The sequence below is a fragment of the Rhinolophus ferrumequinum genome, chromosome 2, assembly GCF_004115265.2.
Source record: "Rhinolophus ferrumequinum isolate MPI-CBG mRhiFer1 chromosome 2, mRhiFer1_v1.p, whole genome shotgun sequence".
In the NCBI taxonomy this organism is placed as follows: domain Eukaryota; kingdom Metazoa; phylum Chordata; class Mammalia; order Chiroptera; family Rhinolophidae; genus Rhinolophus; species Rhinolophus ferrumequinum.
The window spans coordinates 95,892,739-95,913,877 of record NC_046285.1 but is presented as its reverse complement, the minus strand read 5'-3'; the positions used below and the strand labels follow the sequence as shown (position 1 = coordinate 95,913,877).

General features: G+C 39.4%; 1 protein-coding gene across 3 annotated transcripts in view; it reads right to left on the bottom strand.

Moving 5' to 3' along the window:
• Nucleotides 1-7,786: 7,786 nt before the first annotated feature.
• Nucleotides 7,787-21,139, bottom strand: part of MAP3K7CL (MAP3K7 C-terminal like) — a 36,922-nt gene continuing 23,569 nt past the window's right edge. For 2 of the 3 annotated variants that reach the window (XM_033133481.1, XM_033133474.1), the window contains exons 4-5: nucleotides 19,105-19,220; nucleotides 7,787-8,866 (exon numbers count right to left, since the gene is read on the bottom strand). In XM_033133481.1, the coding sequence (XP_032989372.1) occupies nucleotides 8,686-8,866; nucleotides 19,105-19,220 (297 nt within the window). In that variant the 3' untranslated portion in view covers nucleotides 7,787-8,685. Of the gene's footprint in view, nucleotides 8,867-19,104; nucleotides 19,221-19,481; nucleotides 19,693-21,139 lie in introns of those variants that run through there. The other variant, XM_033133488.1, reaches the window with a different exon arrangement.

Here is a 21,139-nt window from a genome sequence, read left to right as displayed (position 1 = left end):
ATATTGTGATCGCGTGGTACCGTGTCAGATGGCTGCTGGACTTACCATGGTGATCACTTTTTTGCATAGGGAATACAATCAATAATGTGATAATAACTAAGTATAGTCCTGGGTGGGTAGTGTTGAATAACTCTGATGTATACCTGAAACTGATATAATATTGTGCGTTAACTATATTTTAATAAAATTATTTTAAAAACTAAAAAATAATAAAAATAAAAAAAGAAAGAAATCGCCCCAACCTACCCATGACTGATTTCTTGCTTTTTCCCAGCTATTTTTAACTAATCAAAACACCATCGTATCTATGGCTTTCTGGAGTTTGCAAGGCTTGTGAGTCACATCCTTATTTACAGGAATGATGGGGGCAAAGTCAGCATGGTCAGCATTTATTTCATTTTTGAGAAGTGAGCAGGCAATGAAGAAACTATGGAGAAAGCTGTTTCACACAGAATTTTACCTTGTCCTACTAGCTCTTTATCTTTCCCTTTTCAAGACTCACACCTCAGAGAACAGCCACTGCCCAGACACAGTCAGTGACGGATCAAATAGGTTGCGTGTAGCAGACTGCACATACAAACTCTTCCGCATTTGGCTATTGAAAAACGTGGTTCCTCTGTTATTCACATTGGCTCAGTCCTTCTGCACAGAATCTTTTCCGAAACTCCCTAGTCCAAAAAGAGCCAACGAAAAGTTTTCATTGACCAAGTCCTCAGGGGAAAACATATTTTCCAGCTTGTGTGACTCAGGCCATCTCACAGTCATTCTCTTAGACGGGATAATCTGAACTCAAAATAATCTACGCTCATAAAAGCCACTCCTTTTATCTCCTGCCCCAGAGCTGCCTGAGAAGTGTGCTCCACAGAACTGCTTGGGACAAGTTTCAGAGAGCAAAAGGAAATGGGTATGATTTTAACACTAACTTAAAACTCTCGACTGTAAGACCTTTTTCCTTCAGGGAACATTTGTTGGGAACCATAAGAAAGAATATATTCCAGTTCATTGAAACATGGAATGTTAGAATTGGAAGGGTCTTCGAAGAATCTGAAGGTTAATGCTATCAGCTTCATAGGTGATTTAATCTCTGCCTGCGGACATTTCACTTTCCTTGTTCATGTTTGATGTGATCTGCACTCCTATCTCTGATTATTTCCCTCTTTAAAAATAACAAAAAGACAGGTGAAAAACATTAAGAGTTCTAATAGCTTAGAATATTTTGTTACCTATTCTGGGATCAGCAACTTTAAAGATGAGATAAAGTATTAAAAAACAGGGGGACTATAGAAATTTCCATAAAAAATCAGGGTTATGAGTGTCAATTAAATATGTTAATGGTGACGGTGGAGATGGACTCAGTCTGTCTTTGATTTGGCAGGCCACATGTTACTACTAAGGGTATACTTATTCTGTGGGGACAAAAATATTCTTTACAATAACTTCAGGTAAAATATGTAAAATAACCCTACATAAGTCACCCATCATCCATCTGTCTATCTATCTATCTATCTATCTATCTATCTATCTATCTATCTATCAATCATCTATCTGTCTATCTAAATATGTATATATAAATAATACTACCATCATGTACTGCATAACAACGTTTTGGTCAACAACAATCTACCTACACAACAGTGGTCCCATAAGATTATAAGGGAGCTGAAAAATTCCTATTGCTTAGTGATGTCATAGCTGGTATAACATCATAGTATTAGGCTGGTACAAAAGTAATTGCTATTTTTGCAATTATTAACCTGTTAAACTGCAATTACTTTTGCACCAACCTAATATAATGCGTGACTCATGTGTTTGGGGTGATGCTGGTATAAAGAAACCTACTGTCTTGCCAGTCATATAAAAGTACAGCACGCACAATTATATACAGTACATATACCGGGGGTGCCAAAAAAATGTTTACAAGTGGACACTGGTTAACGTTGCTCAAGCAGAAGTGTCTGGACGCTGATGGTAACCTCTTTGAGCACATCTTGTATATAATTGCAGAAGTCAAACGTGATTTGTATTCATCCTTTGTTATTGATATATATTTAGTATTACAATTTTAATAGTTTTTTTCCTTTCTTAAAATGTGTCTACATATTTTTGGCACCCTCTGTATAATGATAAACAACTATACTTTTTTTGTTATTTTAAAGTGTACTCTTTCTACTTATGAAAAAAAATTTTGTTGTAAAATAGTATGTCGTTATGATCACTTAGTAAGTTATACAAATGTCTAATCACTATGTTGTACACCTGAAACTAGTATAATATTCTATCTCAACTGTAATTGAAAAATAAAAATTACTTAAACATAATTTTTTTTAAACAGTATGCTGTGTTAACACGAGCAACCACCTCACACATCTCGTGTTTTCTCCATCTCCTCATTGCATCATTTGTTCTTTTGCTTTGGTTTAATCTTGTGTCATTTGGTACAGTAATGTGCTACAGAGGCCGTTAGCCTAGGAGCAAGAGGCTACCGTACAGCCTAGGTGTGTAAGAGGCTATGCCATCTAGGTTTGTGCAAGTGCGCTGCACAGGCATATGATGTTCACATAATGACACAATCATCTAACAACGCATTTCTCAGAACGTAACCCAGATGTTAAGCGGTGCATGACTGTACATAGTACTCAAAGCAACTTAGAATGAGATAACTTAGATAACTCTTATGTTAATATTGTTACCCCTGTGCCGAAAATTCTTAATGACTTCCCACTGCTTTTAGGATTAAGTCCAAAATACTTAATGTGACCTTGAAGTACCCACCTTATTCTACAACCTCAGCTTGTACTATCACCTCCCTACCTCTTTAAGCTCGGCCACATAGGCCTGCTTCCAAGTCTTTGAACATGGCACAGGGCCTTTGCACATGTGTTCACGCTGTCTAGTCACCCTCCTCCACCTGCTTTCTCTGCCTCCTTAGCTCTGACTCATGTATCTATCTGGTCTTGGTTCAGCAGTCCCCACCTTAAGGAAACCATCCTCCATTCCTCATCTCTCTTACATTCTTTCTTATGTGCATTCATAAACTATGTGTCTTCTCTGTTTGGTACTGACCTCGTTCACTTGGTGTATTTGTTATATATTGCTGCATAACAAATCACCACAAAATTTAGTGGCTTAAAAGAACAAACATTTATCATCTCCAAGTTTCTGAGAAGCAGGAACCAGGAGCAGCTTGGCTGAGTTGTTCTAGCTCAGAGTCTCTCATGAACTTACATTCAGGATATCAGCCAGGCTGCAGCCATTGGAAGTCTTGCCTGGAGCTGGAGGATCTGCTTCCTGGTTCTCTGGCGGGGCCTCAGTTCACTGGTACATGGTCCTCTCCATAGGCCTCCCTGAGTCTTTTCAGAACACGGTCACTGGCTCACCCCAGAGCCAGTGATCCGAGACAAGAAGGAAGCTCGTATATCTTTTATGACCTCGTGTTAGAAGCCACATACTGCCATTTCTGCTTTATTCTCTTAGAAACAAGTCTCTGAGTCCAACCCACACTACAGGGGAAGGGGAATTCGTCTCTACTTCATGAGGAGTTTTTTGGATATAGTTTAAGTCTATCCCAGGTGGGTGTTTAGGTAAATGTTTCCCTCCCTTACTAGACTAAGGACAACTTGAAAACATTGTTCTGTTGTTCACTGCTGTGTCCCTGCCATCTTCCAGAATGCCTTGCAAAGCAGAAGCATTTGATAAATAGTTATTGAAAGGAGAGAGAGAGAGAAAGAGAGAGAGAGAGGAAGGAGGGAAGGAAGGAGGGAGGGAAGGAGGAAGGGAGGAAGTTTGTATTTAAATCCCAGGTCTGGGGAACTTTGTACAAATTATGTAACCATAGTTTCTGGTTTTGCAGAATGGGGATAATTCTAGCTTTCCCTCGGGTTGTTATAAGAATCAAATAACCTATACAAAGCACGTAGTTTAGCCTGGCACAAAAGGGGCTCATTAAATGTTACTTCTCTTCATTTTCCTTGCTTCAATTATACATGCAATCCATCCGCAGCCACATGGATTCCACTTCTCATTATGTCTCTCCCATCCCTCAGTCTGTTACTGCATTTCAATCGCTACCACTCTCTTCTTGCACAGCCCTTTCTATTAGCCTCCCAACCACTCCTCATGCTTCTCATCTCTATCTACTGTGATCCTCCTACACACTGTAACCATGTTATCTTCAAGTCCAGCCCTGACCATTTTACTCCTCTTTTCAAAATGTTTATTTTGTCCAAACTACCCGACATCCAAGGTGCAGTGGAATTTTGCCACTTTATCTTTCACTATCTCCCTCCACATACCCTATGGGAAGGCTACTTCCTGTCCCCGAATATGTGGCCCTCACAACATGCTTCCCCACCACTGTGCCTCTGCTCAGGCCATTCTCTCCTTCCTTGAACCCTTATTATAAACTTTATCTTATTGTCATGTGGGGTCTCTGGTCCTGCTCCCCGCACAAGAACGCAGGACATGGTGAGGCCAAAAAGGAACACGAATGGAGCCATAGACAGGGGGTTCGTACCACTATTTCTCGCTGGCAGCTGGGTTGGAGACACAGGAAGCAGGAGCCGCACGATCCGCCGTCCGCTTCTCTGCCAACCAACCAACCCCCTAGCGTAGCCATGACAGTTATATTAGTGGCTAATGGCTAACTGGTAACAGCTGATGGCCACCCAGCCACAGCTGATGGCCATCTAATAACCGAGCCAGCACCTTTCCATGTGAGGCCGAGAGCCTGGAAACTGTTCTCTGGGTCTCTGTCCCCACACTTATTGCACCTATGTTCATCCTTGTCTTCCAGGATCTAGAATGTGTGTGCTATTTCTGTTACTAAATTGGGAGCCTCTTGAAGACTGGGATTGTGTCATTCATTTTTGCATCTTCTATTGTTCCTCTGTCCTGCACTTGGTATGTTGTTGGGGAAGGTCAACAAGAAGATAAATTATAATGGCATACACCTGAAACTCATGTAAAGTTATTAACCAATGGTACTTCAATACATTTAATTTTTTAAAAATCCTTACATCTGAAAATAATTTGTAGGTTAGATTTTTCTCACTTATCCTGAGTATCCATATTTATTGCTGAGAAATCAAAGTCATTCATAAATTAAATGTGTGGCCCAGGCCAAATAATTTCAAAAGCAAAATCAATCAACTCCTTTTACATTTTTACAGTTAAAAATAATTTTAAAAAAGAAGCATTGACCACAGGTTTGACCCAAAAGCTGGACCCAGGCAGGGCAATTGGACGTTCCCCACCCCCTGCCGTCCTAGGAATGTGCATTCTGCTTACCTTCCCTGCTCTCAGAAGCGGTCCCAAGGATACACCTTGGGATAGAATGTAGTGTTGAAACTATCTGGACTGGATATGATCACACCCTCCTGGGTACGAGACTGAACCCACTTAGGGCTTCCACATAAACTTTTAAGATTTGGTGGGAGGGTGTGGAAAACAACTCGCCTTGTGGCCAGCCAAGACAAGCCTCATAAGTAAGTTCTCTGGCTTGTTAAACCTGCCACCACCAATCTGGAGTGGTCTGCCTTTTTTCTTAGGTCTCTTCCTGCCCTCTGTGTATGGGGGTGTTGTGTAGGAGACCTGCTTGCTGCGCCATTTGCCCTGAGAGGCGTCCTGTGGGGCCTCTGGTCCCACTCCCCACATAAGAACGTAGGACATGGTGAGGCCAAAAAGGAACATCCACGTAGCCTTAGGTAGGGGAGTCATACCACTATAGGGGAGGCTGGAGTCACACGACCTGCAACCTGCTCTTTGCTTCTCTGCCTGCCAACCAACCGACTTACCAACCCATGCAGCCGCGGCAGTTATATCAGTGGCTAATGGGCTAACTGGTTACAGCTGATGGCCACTTAGCCCCAGCTGATGGCCATGCACCACCTGAGCCAGCATCTTTCCATGTAAGGCCGAGAGCCTGGAAACTGCTCTCTGGGACTCTGTCCTCACAGGGGGCCAGTTTCAGATTTTACCTGGGAAGCTCCCAAGAAGGTTGTGACCCAACGTAAGTGTATCATAAACTTACACTGAATTGAATTGGAAGTCCACATCCCTTTTAGTTACTTATTTGTGCTGAGGTAATGATACACCCAAGCTCAAGTACCAGGATGATATAAACATGCTCTGCCAACAACAACGATTAGAAATTTGACTTCCAGCCACGTGTAACCACATTCTTTTCATGTCTACGTAAACTAAACACACCACAAATAGCAAATTCTTTAGTAGAGCAATGCAGAATATAACACTGGTTAGATTTTCCTTTAATTCTAGCTCAAAAGCAAGCACGTTTACCTTAATACTGATGGGTCTCTGTGTTCACCTTGATACTGACGGGTCTCTGGACTCCTTTTTAATGCTCTATGACATTTTCATTATGGCTAACAGCAGGGTAATTGTAAATGTATTTGAAGATAGTAAATTCTTAAATGATTATGCATTCTATAGATAATATGCCGTGGTAAATAAGATTGAGGGAAACTTGCCAAATGAATGGAAAGACTGACAATGTGAGAAATTTTGCTTTAAGATTTCTCTGATTATGTTACCAAAACAGGTGATGTTTCCATATCATTAATGAATAAAAGCCTGCTTGAAATACACACACCTAGAGGAATGCTTGCTTTTGAGTCACCAATAGATATCTTTTGGAAACACACAGTAAAATTTCAGGCTGAGACTAGCACAGATATGAAAACTATTTACTTAGTGTCTCCTGAATGTAATATAAGTAGTGTTCAAATATTTTGACCCCGTTAAATCAGTTTTATTCTGGTAAAACAAGGAGAGTTTGGAACTGTATTTCCCTGTCCCCCATTTTCTACAAGAAGTCACGACTGCTTGAATTCTGTAAACGTGTGTAATCCTCTTCAGAGGGGCAGCGACCAAAAACGAATCCTGTACCGAGAGGTTTGTAATGAACACATTACTTCCAGTCCATTAACCCCAGATTTGTATAAATTTAGCGAACAACCCTTTCTTTGTATTAGTGTTTATAAGCCTTGGGGTTACTAAAAATAGTTCTGCCAGGATAATAGGGACTTTCACCTTTGGTCAAACGCTAAAGCAGCTTGAGGGTGAAGAAGGTCGCATAACATGAAGCTTGATCTCTGGAAAAGCTTCACTTTACAAATGAGGAAACTGAGGGTCAGGATGCTAGCGGACCTCACGGACTCTACACCACATGGCAAGACACCCAGGGCCCTGCGAAGTGCTCGCCCTTCTCATTTGCCCAAGCTGCCCTGGATTAGCCTAGCCCGAGTCAAATCAGCCTCGGCACCACTGGCCAGACAACTCTTTGTTGTTAGGGGGCTCCCCGGGGCACTGCCAGATGTTTAGCAGCATCCCCGGCCTCTACCCTCCGGATGTCAGTAGTACCCACTCATCCCAGTTGTGACAACAATATCAACAAAAATGTCTCTAGACTTTGCCAAACGTCCTCTGGACATAAACTCTCCCCCAGTTGATAACAACTGGTCCTTCCCAGGCCATCTTATTGTTTTAATAAACTATTCTCTGTTATGTTTTCTGGGCAAATACCTAAGATGTTAGTGCATCACATTCAGTATTAGAGGTGAGTTGTTTATACTATGGGAAACCACAGTCTCACAACTTAGTCTCACGACTAAGAACAAATTCTGACTAGGGTTAGCCAATTCCAACTTTTAGCATAAGGGAGGCTAACAAAGGGGCAAAGTACAGACTGACAGTTTTGATCCATGTTTAATGAAAAAAAAGTTACATGAATAGAAATGGACATAAAACAAAAGAGATCAATTTGGGGAAATATCGTAATAGGAAGAACAAGGGGAAAAATCATTTTAATCCTGAATTTACTCAGACATTTCTGTTAGTTATTACTGATCCAAAATATCTCCTTAAATCCCAAATAAAGTCATAGTTATAATTTTACTGATGTTTTCATAGAAACTCACCAAAGTAATGTCTAAACAATTCTTTTCCACTTTCCCCATGCCCCAGAACACACACAAGCAAAGGCAGAGATGTTTACTGGGAAGTAACATGGCTTGAAGAAAATGCGGCCTTATCTGCTTTTTATTACAACAGCAAGTTTGCACTGGCAAAATGTGTTTTTGGCACAAACATACTTTCTGCTAATGCTGTCATGAGAAAGCTTTTATGATATACGACCATTTATTCTTAATCACCGGGGGATTAAATCTAACTCTGGTGAACATAAATATATGAGGAGAAGTTTCTGACGGTTCAGATTTGAGCGCAATTGAAATAGCAAAGACGTGAAATTTAAAAATGCACAGATGTGGAACTGCAGTGAGCATCTTACCGGTTTGTTTCACGGCTTAATTCTGTTTATGATTCTTAACGGCATCAGTCAATATTCTATTTTTATCGTTTTCTAACCTGATGTATAGTATGATCATGTCTTCCTAAATAAGAAAAAAAAAAAAAAACACCTTTGGACATGAATGATGATCTCTGAAAACATCCTGGTAATAGGTTTGCTTTAATTGTCTTATTTAAAATAAAATATCCCTCCTCTCAATCTAGATGTAGCAAGCACTAAACTCATTACAGACGTTTGCCATGTGGGTAATAAAGAGAAGTGACAAGATTTTATTCACTATCCCTACAAAATACAAATCTTTTGGCCAGCACACAGCAGTCACCAACGTCTTGACGCGCCCACTGAATAATTTAAAGTTAGGACGAGCCCTGTCTCTTCTGATACTGTATTCTAAGTTTTTCTAGTTGCTCTACACACTGTGACTGGGCCAACTTCAAGGTCCGATTCTCCTCCGTCAGCGCCTCAAACTCCCGAGCCAGCTGAGCAGCATCCACCTTCTCCTTTTCCGCCTGATCCAGCTTGGCAATGAGCTCCTTTCTGCATGTTCAGGGGCAGTAAAGAAGAAGCACAAAATTTAACACAAACAAATTCAGTTGTACAGTGATAGCATAACGGAAGCCGAATGTTTCGTTCTGCTCCTCTAAATTGTACCCATCTCTACTTGTCCCCAGTGACTTCCTTTTATTTGGCCAGTGTCACGAGTTTTAGATCCCTTATTTTATTCTAGCACCTTTAACCAGACACATCTAAAATACTACACATACGTTAAAAAATGCTCAATAAATCCTTCGACAGTGAACAAAGGTGATCTTTTTAAGACAACAAATGGTAAAAATTCCAACTAGTTTAGGGGGAAAATAAAACAGAATAAACTGTTTATAATTTAAGATGCTTTCTATTGTCTTATGGGTAGGAGGACTATGTTTGTCCCTTACCTAATCTGTGTCCTCCAAATTCAGTTATCTTCTGTTGTTTTTTATTTCTGAGTTTAACAAATCTTTACTAGTTCTTTGAACTAGAGAATTCCACCTCCTTCCTGCAGATATTCTTTTCCATGGCTTTCCCTAGTCCTTACATATCTCTTGCAGCTCTAATTAACAAAACAATATCCACAACTGGTGCTGGCCTGACTATAGAACTCAGGAAGTGACTAGGGTTATTGGAGAGAACTTGTAATGATAACCCCTTAAACAGATTCAGTTCTCAGTAAATATTTGTAAATAATTAATTGATGTAAATACACGCAATAAGAAGCTCGAGATTTGCAGTCCAGGTTTATATTTCATAAACATGACAACCCAGAACAGGTCCACTCCCCTTATATGGGTCAGTTAATTCTAAACTAGATCTGAGTTCTTCTTTGCCTCAATATAAGCGTATGTCACATGTCTTCCTTCTCTGTAGGGAACAGTGCAGAGAAACCTAGAAGACTATGTCAATTAAGTGACCGAAATTGACGTCACTAGTAAATAGCTATCCCAGGCACCAAAACACAGCACCCTTTCTGTGGCATTCCTGCCCAAAATGCACACACCAACCTCAAACGGAGAGAAATTCGACACAATTGCTAGCCTATACTCTTCAAAATGTTAGGAACTGTTCCATATTTAAACAAACTACAGAGAATTGACAATTAAGCAATGTGCAATTCTGGACTGGGAAGAAAAATAGCTGTGAAGGACATTATTGGGAAATTGATGCAATTTAAATATGAACTATGAATTGGAATAGTGCCGTATTGATGCTAAAATTCTTCATTTCAGTGATGTTACGGTGCTTAAGTGAGCGAGTGCCCTTGGTCTTAGAAAAATACTGAAGTATTTAGGGCAGTGGAGCATGAGAGATACAACAGGGACAAAGGGAAGATAATCTGGAACACTGATATGCACACACACAAATTGCCTCTGGGCTCTTAACCGATCTTTGAGCATCTATGGTGTTTACAATATAAAGGCTCCCAATAAATACTTGCTGGATGAATAACTGAAGAGTAAGTTACCTCAGAGACAAATAGAATATATTTTAAAGATGAAATCGAAATTTAATTGAAAATGTCATACAGCTAATACCGTGTTTCCCCAAAAATAAGACCTAGACAGACAATCAGCTCTAATGAATCTTTTGGAGCAAAAATTAATATGAGACCTATCTTATATTATAATAACATAAGACCAGGTCTTATATTAATTTTTGCTCCAAAAGACGCATTAGAGCTGATTGGCTAGGTCTTATTTTCAGGGAAACACGGTAAAGAGTCAGATGTCAAAGTATTTTTAGCAAATGTTTAGGACTCTTTGCCAATAAGCATAGTTGAAGCAGAAAATGTTGATAATTAAATATTAGTAAAGTCCCTTATATAACTATGTTAAAGAAATTGATTAGTAAAACTTACATACGTAAAAAATGAAACAAGCCTCTAAACCTTCCACCCATCAGCTTCTCTATTCCTTTTCTTTTTTCTTTTTCCTTTCAAATTAACTCTTTCACACATATAATTCAGGTAGAAATAGAGTTTTGCTTTCAAAATATTACCAGGGAGTTGGCCATACTGGGTATAACAATGGCTACTGTCCTGGGTCCATAGCTGATCTCATTTAAAACTCCTGAGGACATCTGTTAGTAGTTTTGACTAGTAGAGAAAATAAGTCACAGATTTTACAACTAAAAGAAATGGTCATGATTATCTAGTCTAATCTTCTTGCACTGCAGAAAATCAATTATTAATTCCTTCCTTACTGGAATCAAGAAGACTTAATTGATAGGTTTCTAAATTAGTTTCGTGTATTTGATAAGCAATTATACATGTATTCAATGAATACTGTCCAAACGTCTATTGTCCCCTGTCTAAGACCTATTTATATAGACATATTTATGCTCATCCATTAACAATTCATAATTAAACCTGGCACATCAAGCTACAGAGACAATCTTATAAATAGATGATCTTAGGAACAAATCGATATCTATAATTAGCTAGAATGTGGTCCTGCCTTTGACTTCTTGTTTATCATTTCTATCATTTCCTTCTAGATAATGTGGTATGGGGGTAGAAGACCACTGTTGCAGGAATCTTATTTCTGAAGTCACCAACCTGTAACATATGTTTCCACATGAGGTACCTCACCAGTGAAAAGGCCATAACCTGGGTACCCAATAAGTCACCTGCTGTCCCCATCCTAAGCCACATGCCTGAAAAAGGTCTTATTTGCTAAAACAAATGAGGGAAAGGGAAGTCCAAATGAATTGGGCAAGAGAACTTTGAAGCTCTGTGGAAACTGATTCCAAAATAAAGGAGATTCTTTATATTGTAAGAGGTTAGGACATGGTTTCATCATTAGGACATATATGTCTCTGCTTCCAGAAAGACCACTACCATGGTTCTTGGAACTTTCAAAATTGACTAAAGACTTTTATTTGGAAAAGACAAAATCCTAGGCAGTTTGGCCCCAATGAGCTAAAGAGTTCTGGATAATATAATAAAAATCCACCTTCATCATAGGGAGAGTTTTATTTTAAGTAGTGATGTAGAGTGCACTGTTGGTTCTTGAGAGATGTATGTTCTAATATAAGTGTTTATACACAGGAGAGAAGGAGTAGATGCCTTAAGACGACAAAAAAAAAAAAAAAGCATGTGAAACTCTGTCTTCATTTTAAGCAGGTGAAGGAATGCTACTGAAGTGGACTTGCCAAAGCCCAGTCTAGACTGCGGTGTTGAAGACCTACAAATGAATAACGCATAAGGAATACATATATTCTACGAGGTCTGACAATTAAGATCGTGAACTCATCCTAGAAAAAGTGCTACATACCTCACTGCTGAATATCACTATAGTCACCTTCGAAGTACTCCTCTTGGGAAGCTATGCACTGATGCCAGCACCTAGTCCACCCCTCAAAGCAATTTTGGAACTCTTTTTCTTGAATGGCTATCAGAGCTGTCTTCGTATTACCCTGGATGTCCTGAATGTCATCAAAATGTCTTCCTTTCAGTATTTCCTTTATCTTCAGGTAAAGAAAGAAGTCACTGGGGGCCAGATCAGGTGAGTAGGGAGGATGTTCCAATACAGTTATTTATTTACTGGCTAAAAACCCCCTCACAGACAGTGCTGTGTGAGCTGGTGCATTGTCATGATGCAAGAGCCATGAATTGTTGGTGAAAAGTTCAGGTCGTCTAACTTTTTCACGCAGCCTTTTCAGCACTTCCAAATAGTAAGCTTGGTTAACTGTTTGTCCAGTTGGTACAAATTCATAATGAATAATCTTTGTGATATCAAAAAGGGTTAGCAACGTCCTTGCAACAAGTTCATGAACTTAACTGTCACACCTCGTATTTTTTGGAAGCCAAAGACAACACTATACTCTTGTGGGAAAAAGTGAGATGCGCTCTAGAGTTCCTCAGCCTTGGCACGACTGATCGTTCCGGCCAGACCACTCTGTGTTGTGGGGGCTCCTATCCATCGGCCTGACAGAAGAATTAACAGCGTCCTTGGCCTCTTTTCACTAGATGCCAGTATTATCTCTCCCCACGCTGTTATTACAACCCAAAATACCCCCAGACATTGCCACCATCCTGGAGGTGGGGGAAGGTAAAATTGGCCTGGTTAAAAACCATTACTCCAAAGGAAATGGGGATTTCTACTATCACCCCAAAAGAGTTAATCCTAGAATAGCAATAAGGACAAAGGTAAAATGTTCTTACTCTGTTCCCCTGGAGATTGGAGCCCTCTTCCCTTAGCAAGGGAGACCTACTGAAAGACACAACATTGAAGAGAGGAAAATATTTTGTCCCTTTTAATGTGGTTCCAGGGAGAGAATTAGATAGATGGAGAGACACCCAGGAATGAAATTTCAGTTAGAAGACTGGACTTCATGTAATTAGGTGATACAAAAGGCCCAGACCATTATGAGTGGGGACATTCACAGAAAGTGCAATCTCACTGCCTGAAAAGTCTGGGATATTGGGATTTCACACAAAACTATATCCTAAAGTGAGAGAATCCCCTTGGCTCTATCTCTGCCTCCTTGAGTAAAGTGAGGAGCCAGGACCATTCTTTGGTCCTTTTTTTCATTTGCTCAGCAAATATTTATTGAAATCCTATTGCAAAACAGGATTTGTCCTGGCTTTTTGCTAGCCAGGTTAGTCTCAGGAAACAATCTCCCCTTGTGGAAAATGGAGTGAAATCCTGTACCGTACCCAGACGGCATCTTACTATATCAGACATCTTAGGAAAGAGGACGGAACTTTTCCCCCATGTTGCTACATACTCTGCAAACACTAGCCAGGTAATATCTCCATTTACTGTATCTTTATGACACTGAAAATCTCACTTCTGGGGGCTGAGTAGTTATTTAAGAAAATATGCTTGGAATGTAACAGTGACATTTGGTTTTCAATGTTTTATAGTTGTGGGGTCCTTTTCAAAGAAAATCATACCCTGAAGCAAATAAAACAGATAAAATTGATTTCTCTGCCTGGCTATTATACAGTTCCTTGCCTGACACCTCCCCATTCCCAATCTTTGAGAGGTTCCCCAGAACACAGTTTAAAACCTCTGTCTTTGGGAATGTCCTAAAGAAATAAACGTTTCTGACCAAACATAAAAATCTCTTGTTACTGGGGATTTCAGAATAAATTAAATACCGTGACTAAAACAGGGCTATTTTCAGACTATGCTTTTACAAATTACATATGCTGCCTTGTTCCTCATCTTTATGTGTTCCTCTCAATGAGACTATTGCTCCCCCCATTCATCATTTTATGTATTTTTAAAAGACATGAAAATATGTCTGACGTTGATTCTGGTATTTCCATATGAAAACTCTTCTCTGATGTTTTTGCATGAACCCACTAAAGTTCTATAACATTTTTTTCAACTTAATAATAAAAAAGACAAATAACCCAATTAAAAAAATAGGCAGAGGAGCTGATGGGCATTTCTCCAAGAAGACACAGAAGTGCCAAAAAGCACATGAAAAGGGGCTTGACATTTTTAGCCATTGGGGAAGTGTAAGTCAAAACCACAATGAGACATCATTTCATACCCACTAGGATGGCTATAATCTGAAAGATATTATAAATGTTGGCAAAGATGTAGAGAAACCAGAACTCGCATACATTTCTGGTGGGAACATAAAATGGTACAGGCACTTCAGAAACAGTGAGACAGTTTCTCAAACAGTTACTTACACATTGACTTATCATATGATCCAGCAATTCTACTTCTAAGTACACAACACACGCAGCTTGAAGGCATATGTCCACACAAAAACTTGTACGTGAATGTTTATACTAGCAGCATTATTCATAATAGCCAAAAGGCCAAACAACTCGAATGTCCATCAATTGATGATATGGATAAATAAAATGTGGTCTATCCATACGATGGAATATTATTCAGCAATAAAAAGGATACGAATACTGACGCATGCTACATGGATGAACCTTGAAAACATTATGCTAAGTAAAAGAAGCCAATCACAAAAGACCATGTGTTGTTTGATCCCATTTATATGAAATAACCAGAATTGGCTCATCCAGAGACAGAAAGCAGATTAGTGGTTGCCAGTGTCTGGCTGGCAGTGTGAAGGGAGGAATGGCGAGTGATGACTCAAGGGTCCAAGGTTTCTTTCTGGAGTGATGAAAATGTTCTAAAATCGTGGTGATGCTTGCACAACTCTGTGAGTATACTGAAAACCACTAACTATTTTTTTTTAAATTACATACCATTTTCAACCAGACTTTTCTAAGAGTTTAGCACCTTTTCTTACCTTCCAAGTCAACCTTTTAAATGCCACAGCACCCAGTACAACGTCGCATACTAGAAACAGACAAGTGGTTTCTCCTTTGAACAAGATAAAATACTCTATCTGGATCAAAGCAACCTTTACTAATTGTAAATCTAGCTGTAGATCTAATTGTTGTTTAATGGTATACTTTAAAAACTTCCTGTCAAACAATTAGATAATACATTTCAAAAATAGTAAAGTGTCTGTAACTTACTTCCATGTATTTCCACCACATACACAAAAAACTATATGTATTATATAAAAGCTTATAATATTTATTTTTAAAAGCATGTACATATCTGTAATTATAGAAAATATTTATTCACATACAAAAAGCCTAGAAAGTAATAGGCAAAATGATAGTAGGAGTTCTGTAAAGATGTCAGAATTCTTGGTAATTTTTTTTTTTAAGGAGGGCGCAGCTCACACTTGGCTCATGCGGGGATCGAACCGGCAACCTTGGTGTTATTAGCGCCACGCTCTAACGAGCTGAGCTAACCCACCACCCCCTTGGCAGTTTTTTAAAGCTTTCAATAAAAGTGGCTTTTTTTTTTCAATTGATAAGAAGAAAAAGAAATCCTATGAAAGTAAGAACAAGTTTTTCTTACATTATTGGTCAATAAGCCAGAAGTGATTCTTTAAATTCATTCCATGCTGAGTTTATAATCCTAGAAAATGTTTGAATCTCTTTATCTACTCAATTGACATGATTTAAAATAATAGTTATAAGCGACTCTTCTCCTTGCTCCTCTGCAGTCTCCCAAACTTGATCCAGGGAGACCCCCTCTGGAGACGAGAGAGAAGTTCAGCTTAACCTGTGCCCTCGTGACTCCAATAAAGAAAAACTCTTTTCCAAATACCTGAGCTAGCATCTCTCTTTGTGCCTAGTAGATCACATCAGCCAGTCACCAGAGGCAATAGGATCAGCCACACTTTATGAAGTGATGAGGAAGAAATTTTCATCCAAATGAGCAAAAAACAAAGAGCCGATCACTTGGATCAAATCCAAATTATTTTGCTCGAAAACAAAAAGTGTTTAGGAAAATATGTGTTACATAATGAACTTCCGCTTCAGTAAAGTGTTAATGAAAACAATGATCACCCTTGGAGTGCTAATGAAAACAATATATACCCTTGGAGGACCAACCTCATTCATTTGTAAATATAAGATATAACCATACTTCCCATCTTAACATTTTAGCTCAGCAATCCTTTAGAGCTGACATTGACGGCATATTTTAAATACAGACTGTAGAAGTTACAAATAAAACATGTACACAGAGGATGTTCCTATCTCCTGTAACCAGCCGCTCTAAATCACCCTCACTCATATGTGACCCTAGGCAACCCTCCCTGCTCGGTGATCGGGATACAATGAGATGTTAAAGAGTGTCCATGCCTGTAGGAAACTATGAATATACACAGTCAGAAATACAGTACACAGATTTACTCATAAATAGGTAACTACTGATAGTAGCACCCTACAAAAAGTGCCAACAGAATCATTGCTGTAAATTTTCCTTTGCTCGGGATGACCACTGCGGGATGGTTGGGGTGGGGTTATGGGCCAAGCTTTCCTCAAGGGAGGGGAGCACTGGGCAAGCTCAGAGGGAGGAAGGAACACTCTGAACCTCGAGCTTCGTGGGAGCAAGGGCGCAGGGGCAGGACGAGTGCATAGTCCAGGGTAGTTCAAGACTAAGGAGGAGATTGAACATCCCACAGCGGTACTAAAGTCGTATTGAGATAGGTCTTGAAATCCAGGCCAAGAACTCGGTCCTGTTCTAGCAATGGGAAACCATAAGCAGGGAAATGGGTTATAATATTACATTGACCAAGATTTGAAGTACCAAGTCCCAATCCCAAATGGCAGAAGCAGGAATGGAGAAAAAAGAATCTGGAAGACTTTATGAAAAAGAAAGAAAAAAATAACAATAAAAGAATTTAGCCTTTGCCCCACACCTAGCCAATTATTTAGGAAGGCTTATGAATAGCTAAGTTGGGGGTTTGGCCAACATCTTTGTGGTTTGGCAGGTTGTATAAAGTATACCCACTGGTCTGCTTAGCCACTTTCTTTCTAGAGGTCAGCTTTGCCTTTCTTATTTTAATACTGTGGTGATAGGTACCGCCAGTTATCTTTGCTCTAAACACAAGCAGCAGGAATATGTTTCAATCAAAGATCAGATAAGTCACGCTCATCATCATCCTATCATATTTTTTTAAATGCAATATAAAAATATACACTTATAAAACATAATTTAGTGGGTGAGTCTTGCATTGTCTCCCCCCAAATAAAGAGCCACACATTGGTTAATTTAAACATTAGGAAGGTGCAAAAGTAATGGTGGTTTTTGCAATTTTTTTATTAAAAAAACCTTTTAAACCAATTATTTTGCACCATCCTAATAACAGTCAACCAGGACATTCAATCTAAAGAGTTTACAAATAAATACATAATTATCGGTAGTTGTTTTCTGTTGTGACACCACAGTTCACAAACACACACACGAAGAGACATTTATAGACTAGAGGTTATGTAAGTCCTCCTTCACCTTCACCACTGGTCATGTCATTAATAAGCTCCTTCAGTTCCTTTATGAAATTTTTCTTAGGACTCAGAGAGGGTATAAATGTGCAATATGCATACTCCAATCAATTTAGGAAATCTCTTAGACCAAAAAGAAAGTCTCAGACATATGAGGAGAAAGTTGCGTCTCTGATCTCATCAATACCTTTCAATCCCCTGTAACCAAAAGTCCAGGTGTGATTGTATGTTTGCAATACCACAGAGCGAGGAAGTAAGAAAAGACTTGGAAGGTGGTGACTGAAGTCTTACAGTAAGTACAGGAGTCTGGCCCTAAAACACATACCACCCCCACCATGTTGTTCTGTCCAACCACCATTCTGGAGGGGTCTCCAAGGAGTTCCAAGAATTTCGTAAATTTCTCAAAACAAAATAGATCTCACTTGCTTTGATTTAAAAAATCAGTGATAAATATATATCATAGATCACTCCGGTAAGAGGAAGGAGAGAAGGAGAAAGTTAAAGACAATGCATGTGGATTATATGTCACTCATTCAACATAAATTTAGCCGGTACTGACAGGCTATGGACTGTGCTGGACTTCAGGAAAACAACAGCGAACAACACCTGACACTTACCTCTTAGCAGGAGATGGAAACATCAATGAAAGGTTTCCCTTCCCTAATAAATGTGTTATTACAAACTGACCAGTGCTGTGACAGAAAGTTGTCTGATGCTTTGAAAGTATGAAAGAATAGGGATCACTGGGCTAAACAGCAGCAGAATTGAGTTCAATTAAAAAGGAGAAGAATTCTGAAACCAAAAGTTCTGAGTGAGTAAAATTCAAGTGCTTTAATTAATAAGATTGTATCATTCCTGATGGCTGAATACTAATAGTAATAGAAACTGTCACGATCAAAACTTACTCAGATTATTGGACTATACAATGCAGGTGGTCTACTAATACATAGTCAACTAATACATTTACCTGATTTCAAAGAGCTATCTCAGTGGCTCCTTTACTTAATGTGGGAACTCCACCATATAAGCATTCTTTGAAATTCAGCCCCAGCCTAAGTGCTCTGGGTCTTCTGGGCATATTCCCAGGGAATGTAGTATGGCTCCAGGTGATATTTTGGCATTTTTAATTTCCTGAACTAAAAATGCTCGCTAAACCTTAAGTTTTGGGGAAGGAAGCACTCTTGCTGTTCCTCTCACTACTCATAAAACAGTTAACCTACAGCAGTGCTGTTTGGGTCATGTCTATAATCAAACATGATACATAATGGAAGTTGCCTAGTAACCTCTGAACCCTGGAAAGTCGGTTTTCCTCCCTCCCTTCTCCCTCCCTGTCTCCCCATGCTCAGCCTGTCCCTTCCCTACTTGAACCCCCCCCCCAACTCTCCCACCACCACCACCACCCAGCCCTTCCATGACCAGTAGACAGTGGACAGCACTCAGTACTTACTTCCTTTCCTCAAGCAGAGCGATTTCCTTTTTGACCTCATGGTATTCTTCTGCTATTTGGCAGTGCTGTTTGAAGACCTGCATGGATTCCAGGGAGTCATGACAAGGCGGCAGAGGCTTCACAAACAATAAGAAGAAATCAGTCCATTTTCTTGCATCAGAATAAATTACCAACCATTTTTGCTTTGCTGATGTTCTTTAGAGGGAGATTTTTTTGCACGAGAATAGCATTGTCAGTCAACAGAATTGGGCTCATTCTACTTGACTAAAAATAGAGAGCTGGACCGATATTCCCCCGTGCTCATCTTCCAGTGTCACTCCCTGGCATTCTGAGGCCCGAGCCAGAGCTGAGAGACCCACTCACTACATGTCAGTTACCTGCCATGCGTTCGAGTAAAAATAGGTTCTCATCATGATTCTGCACTTCTCCCAGAAATCTTGATCTCTGCTTTAGAGAGGGCAGCGGTGGAAAATATTTCAGTTGACTGTTTCAATGACCCCTTGCTTTTTGGTCCTGCAGCCTGGAGGCATAGTCTCATCTTGTAGAGTAGCCCTACAAGAAAGGCTGTCTTCTGAGAAATGCATCCAAACTGAAGAAATGATGGTGCGCTGGAAGTGATGCTTGCACGGATTAATGGACCATGTGAAAGACCAAACCCCAAGCAAAACGATGCTCGTACCACGTGAGGGCATGGAATCATTTGCTTTCCTCCCATCCATGAGGGAATTGAAGGTCAGCAGGGCAAGCCTTGCTAAACCATAACTTGTTGAAAATCCTACTTTTAGAAATTCTTTTTTAAACAACTAGCTCAGGAGTTCATAATTCTGATTTCTAGTTAGCAACATGTTATTAAAACCATTACATTTAGAAATGCTAGTTAATAGTCATTTAAGGAGTTTTTTAACCACCCTTTTTAATTATTTATAGGAAAATGCTATATAATATCTGAAAAATACAATTTCATTGTTAAAGAGGCTCTTCAGTCTAATCCTTTCTTCGTAGTAGTCTATACATGTAAGGGACATGTATGACTACGTCATAGTCTCACTAATTTTGTATCAGTAAATTGAGAACTAATGAATTAATCACAAAACACTAGAACAGATACAAGAAACTTGCTCCTCTCAATGACACAGATTTCAATGGGTGTCATACTTAGGAACACCACCCAGGATGCAATAGAAATTCTGCAAAGTTTATTGTCTAATTGATAGATGAGATGACTTTTCTTATTGATCATGAGGCTCCTGAGTAGAGATCTTCTAAAGGAAATAAAATTCAAAATAGATTTGGAGGCAGTGTACCTCACACGGAACATCTGTTGTGTTCTAATTCATGGAAAATCCACCAATAATTGCATTGCATAGCATCTTTCCTTATTGCCCCGTGAAAACACTCGCAGCATAAACTCAACGTGATGGAACCATCACCTCTTTCTATACAGAAATAAATTGGAAAGTAACGCCCAGTACTGTCACAGTACAACTCGCCCCGTGAGATACAGCTGTTGACAAAGGAATTCAGAATTCCTGGCTCCTCCACGTGTGTGTGTCCTTGGAATCATCACCTCATCCTCGAGTCTCACCTGTTACACTGGCAAATTACCAGGTGTAACAGTAAAGAGAATGAGAGCAATTTACTCTGGGCACATTAGCCAAGCTGCTATTAAATCATCCATGCCCTCCCTGTAAGAAGGCTCCCGAGACGCCAGGTATCCTACCATATTTTGCGGTGTATAATGCGCACAAATGTTTTCGGCCCAAACTTTCAGGGGGAAAAAATCTTTTGTTTCCATTTTTTAATTCAAATTTTTATTTGTTTACATGTAGGTATTTGTTTTCTGTATTCTAAGGAAATTTTAGCATTTGTTTTCTAACATATTATGGTACAAGGAATTTTAGGTCACAAATAATTACAAAACACTAGAACAGATACAAGAAATTTGATGTACCAGTAACAAATTTACGATATTTACTCATCATAGAAGGCAAGAACTCTTCCGCGTCGTCGTTGCAAGTTCATCATAAGTTCAACA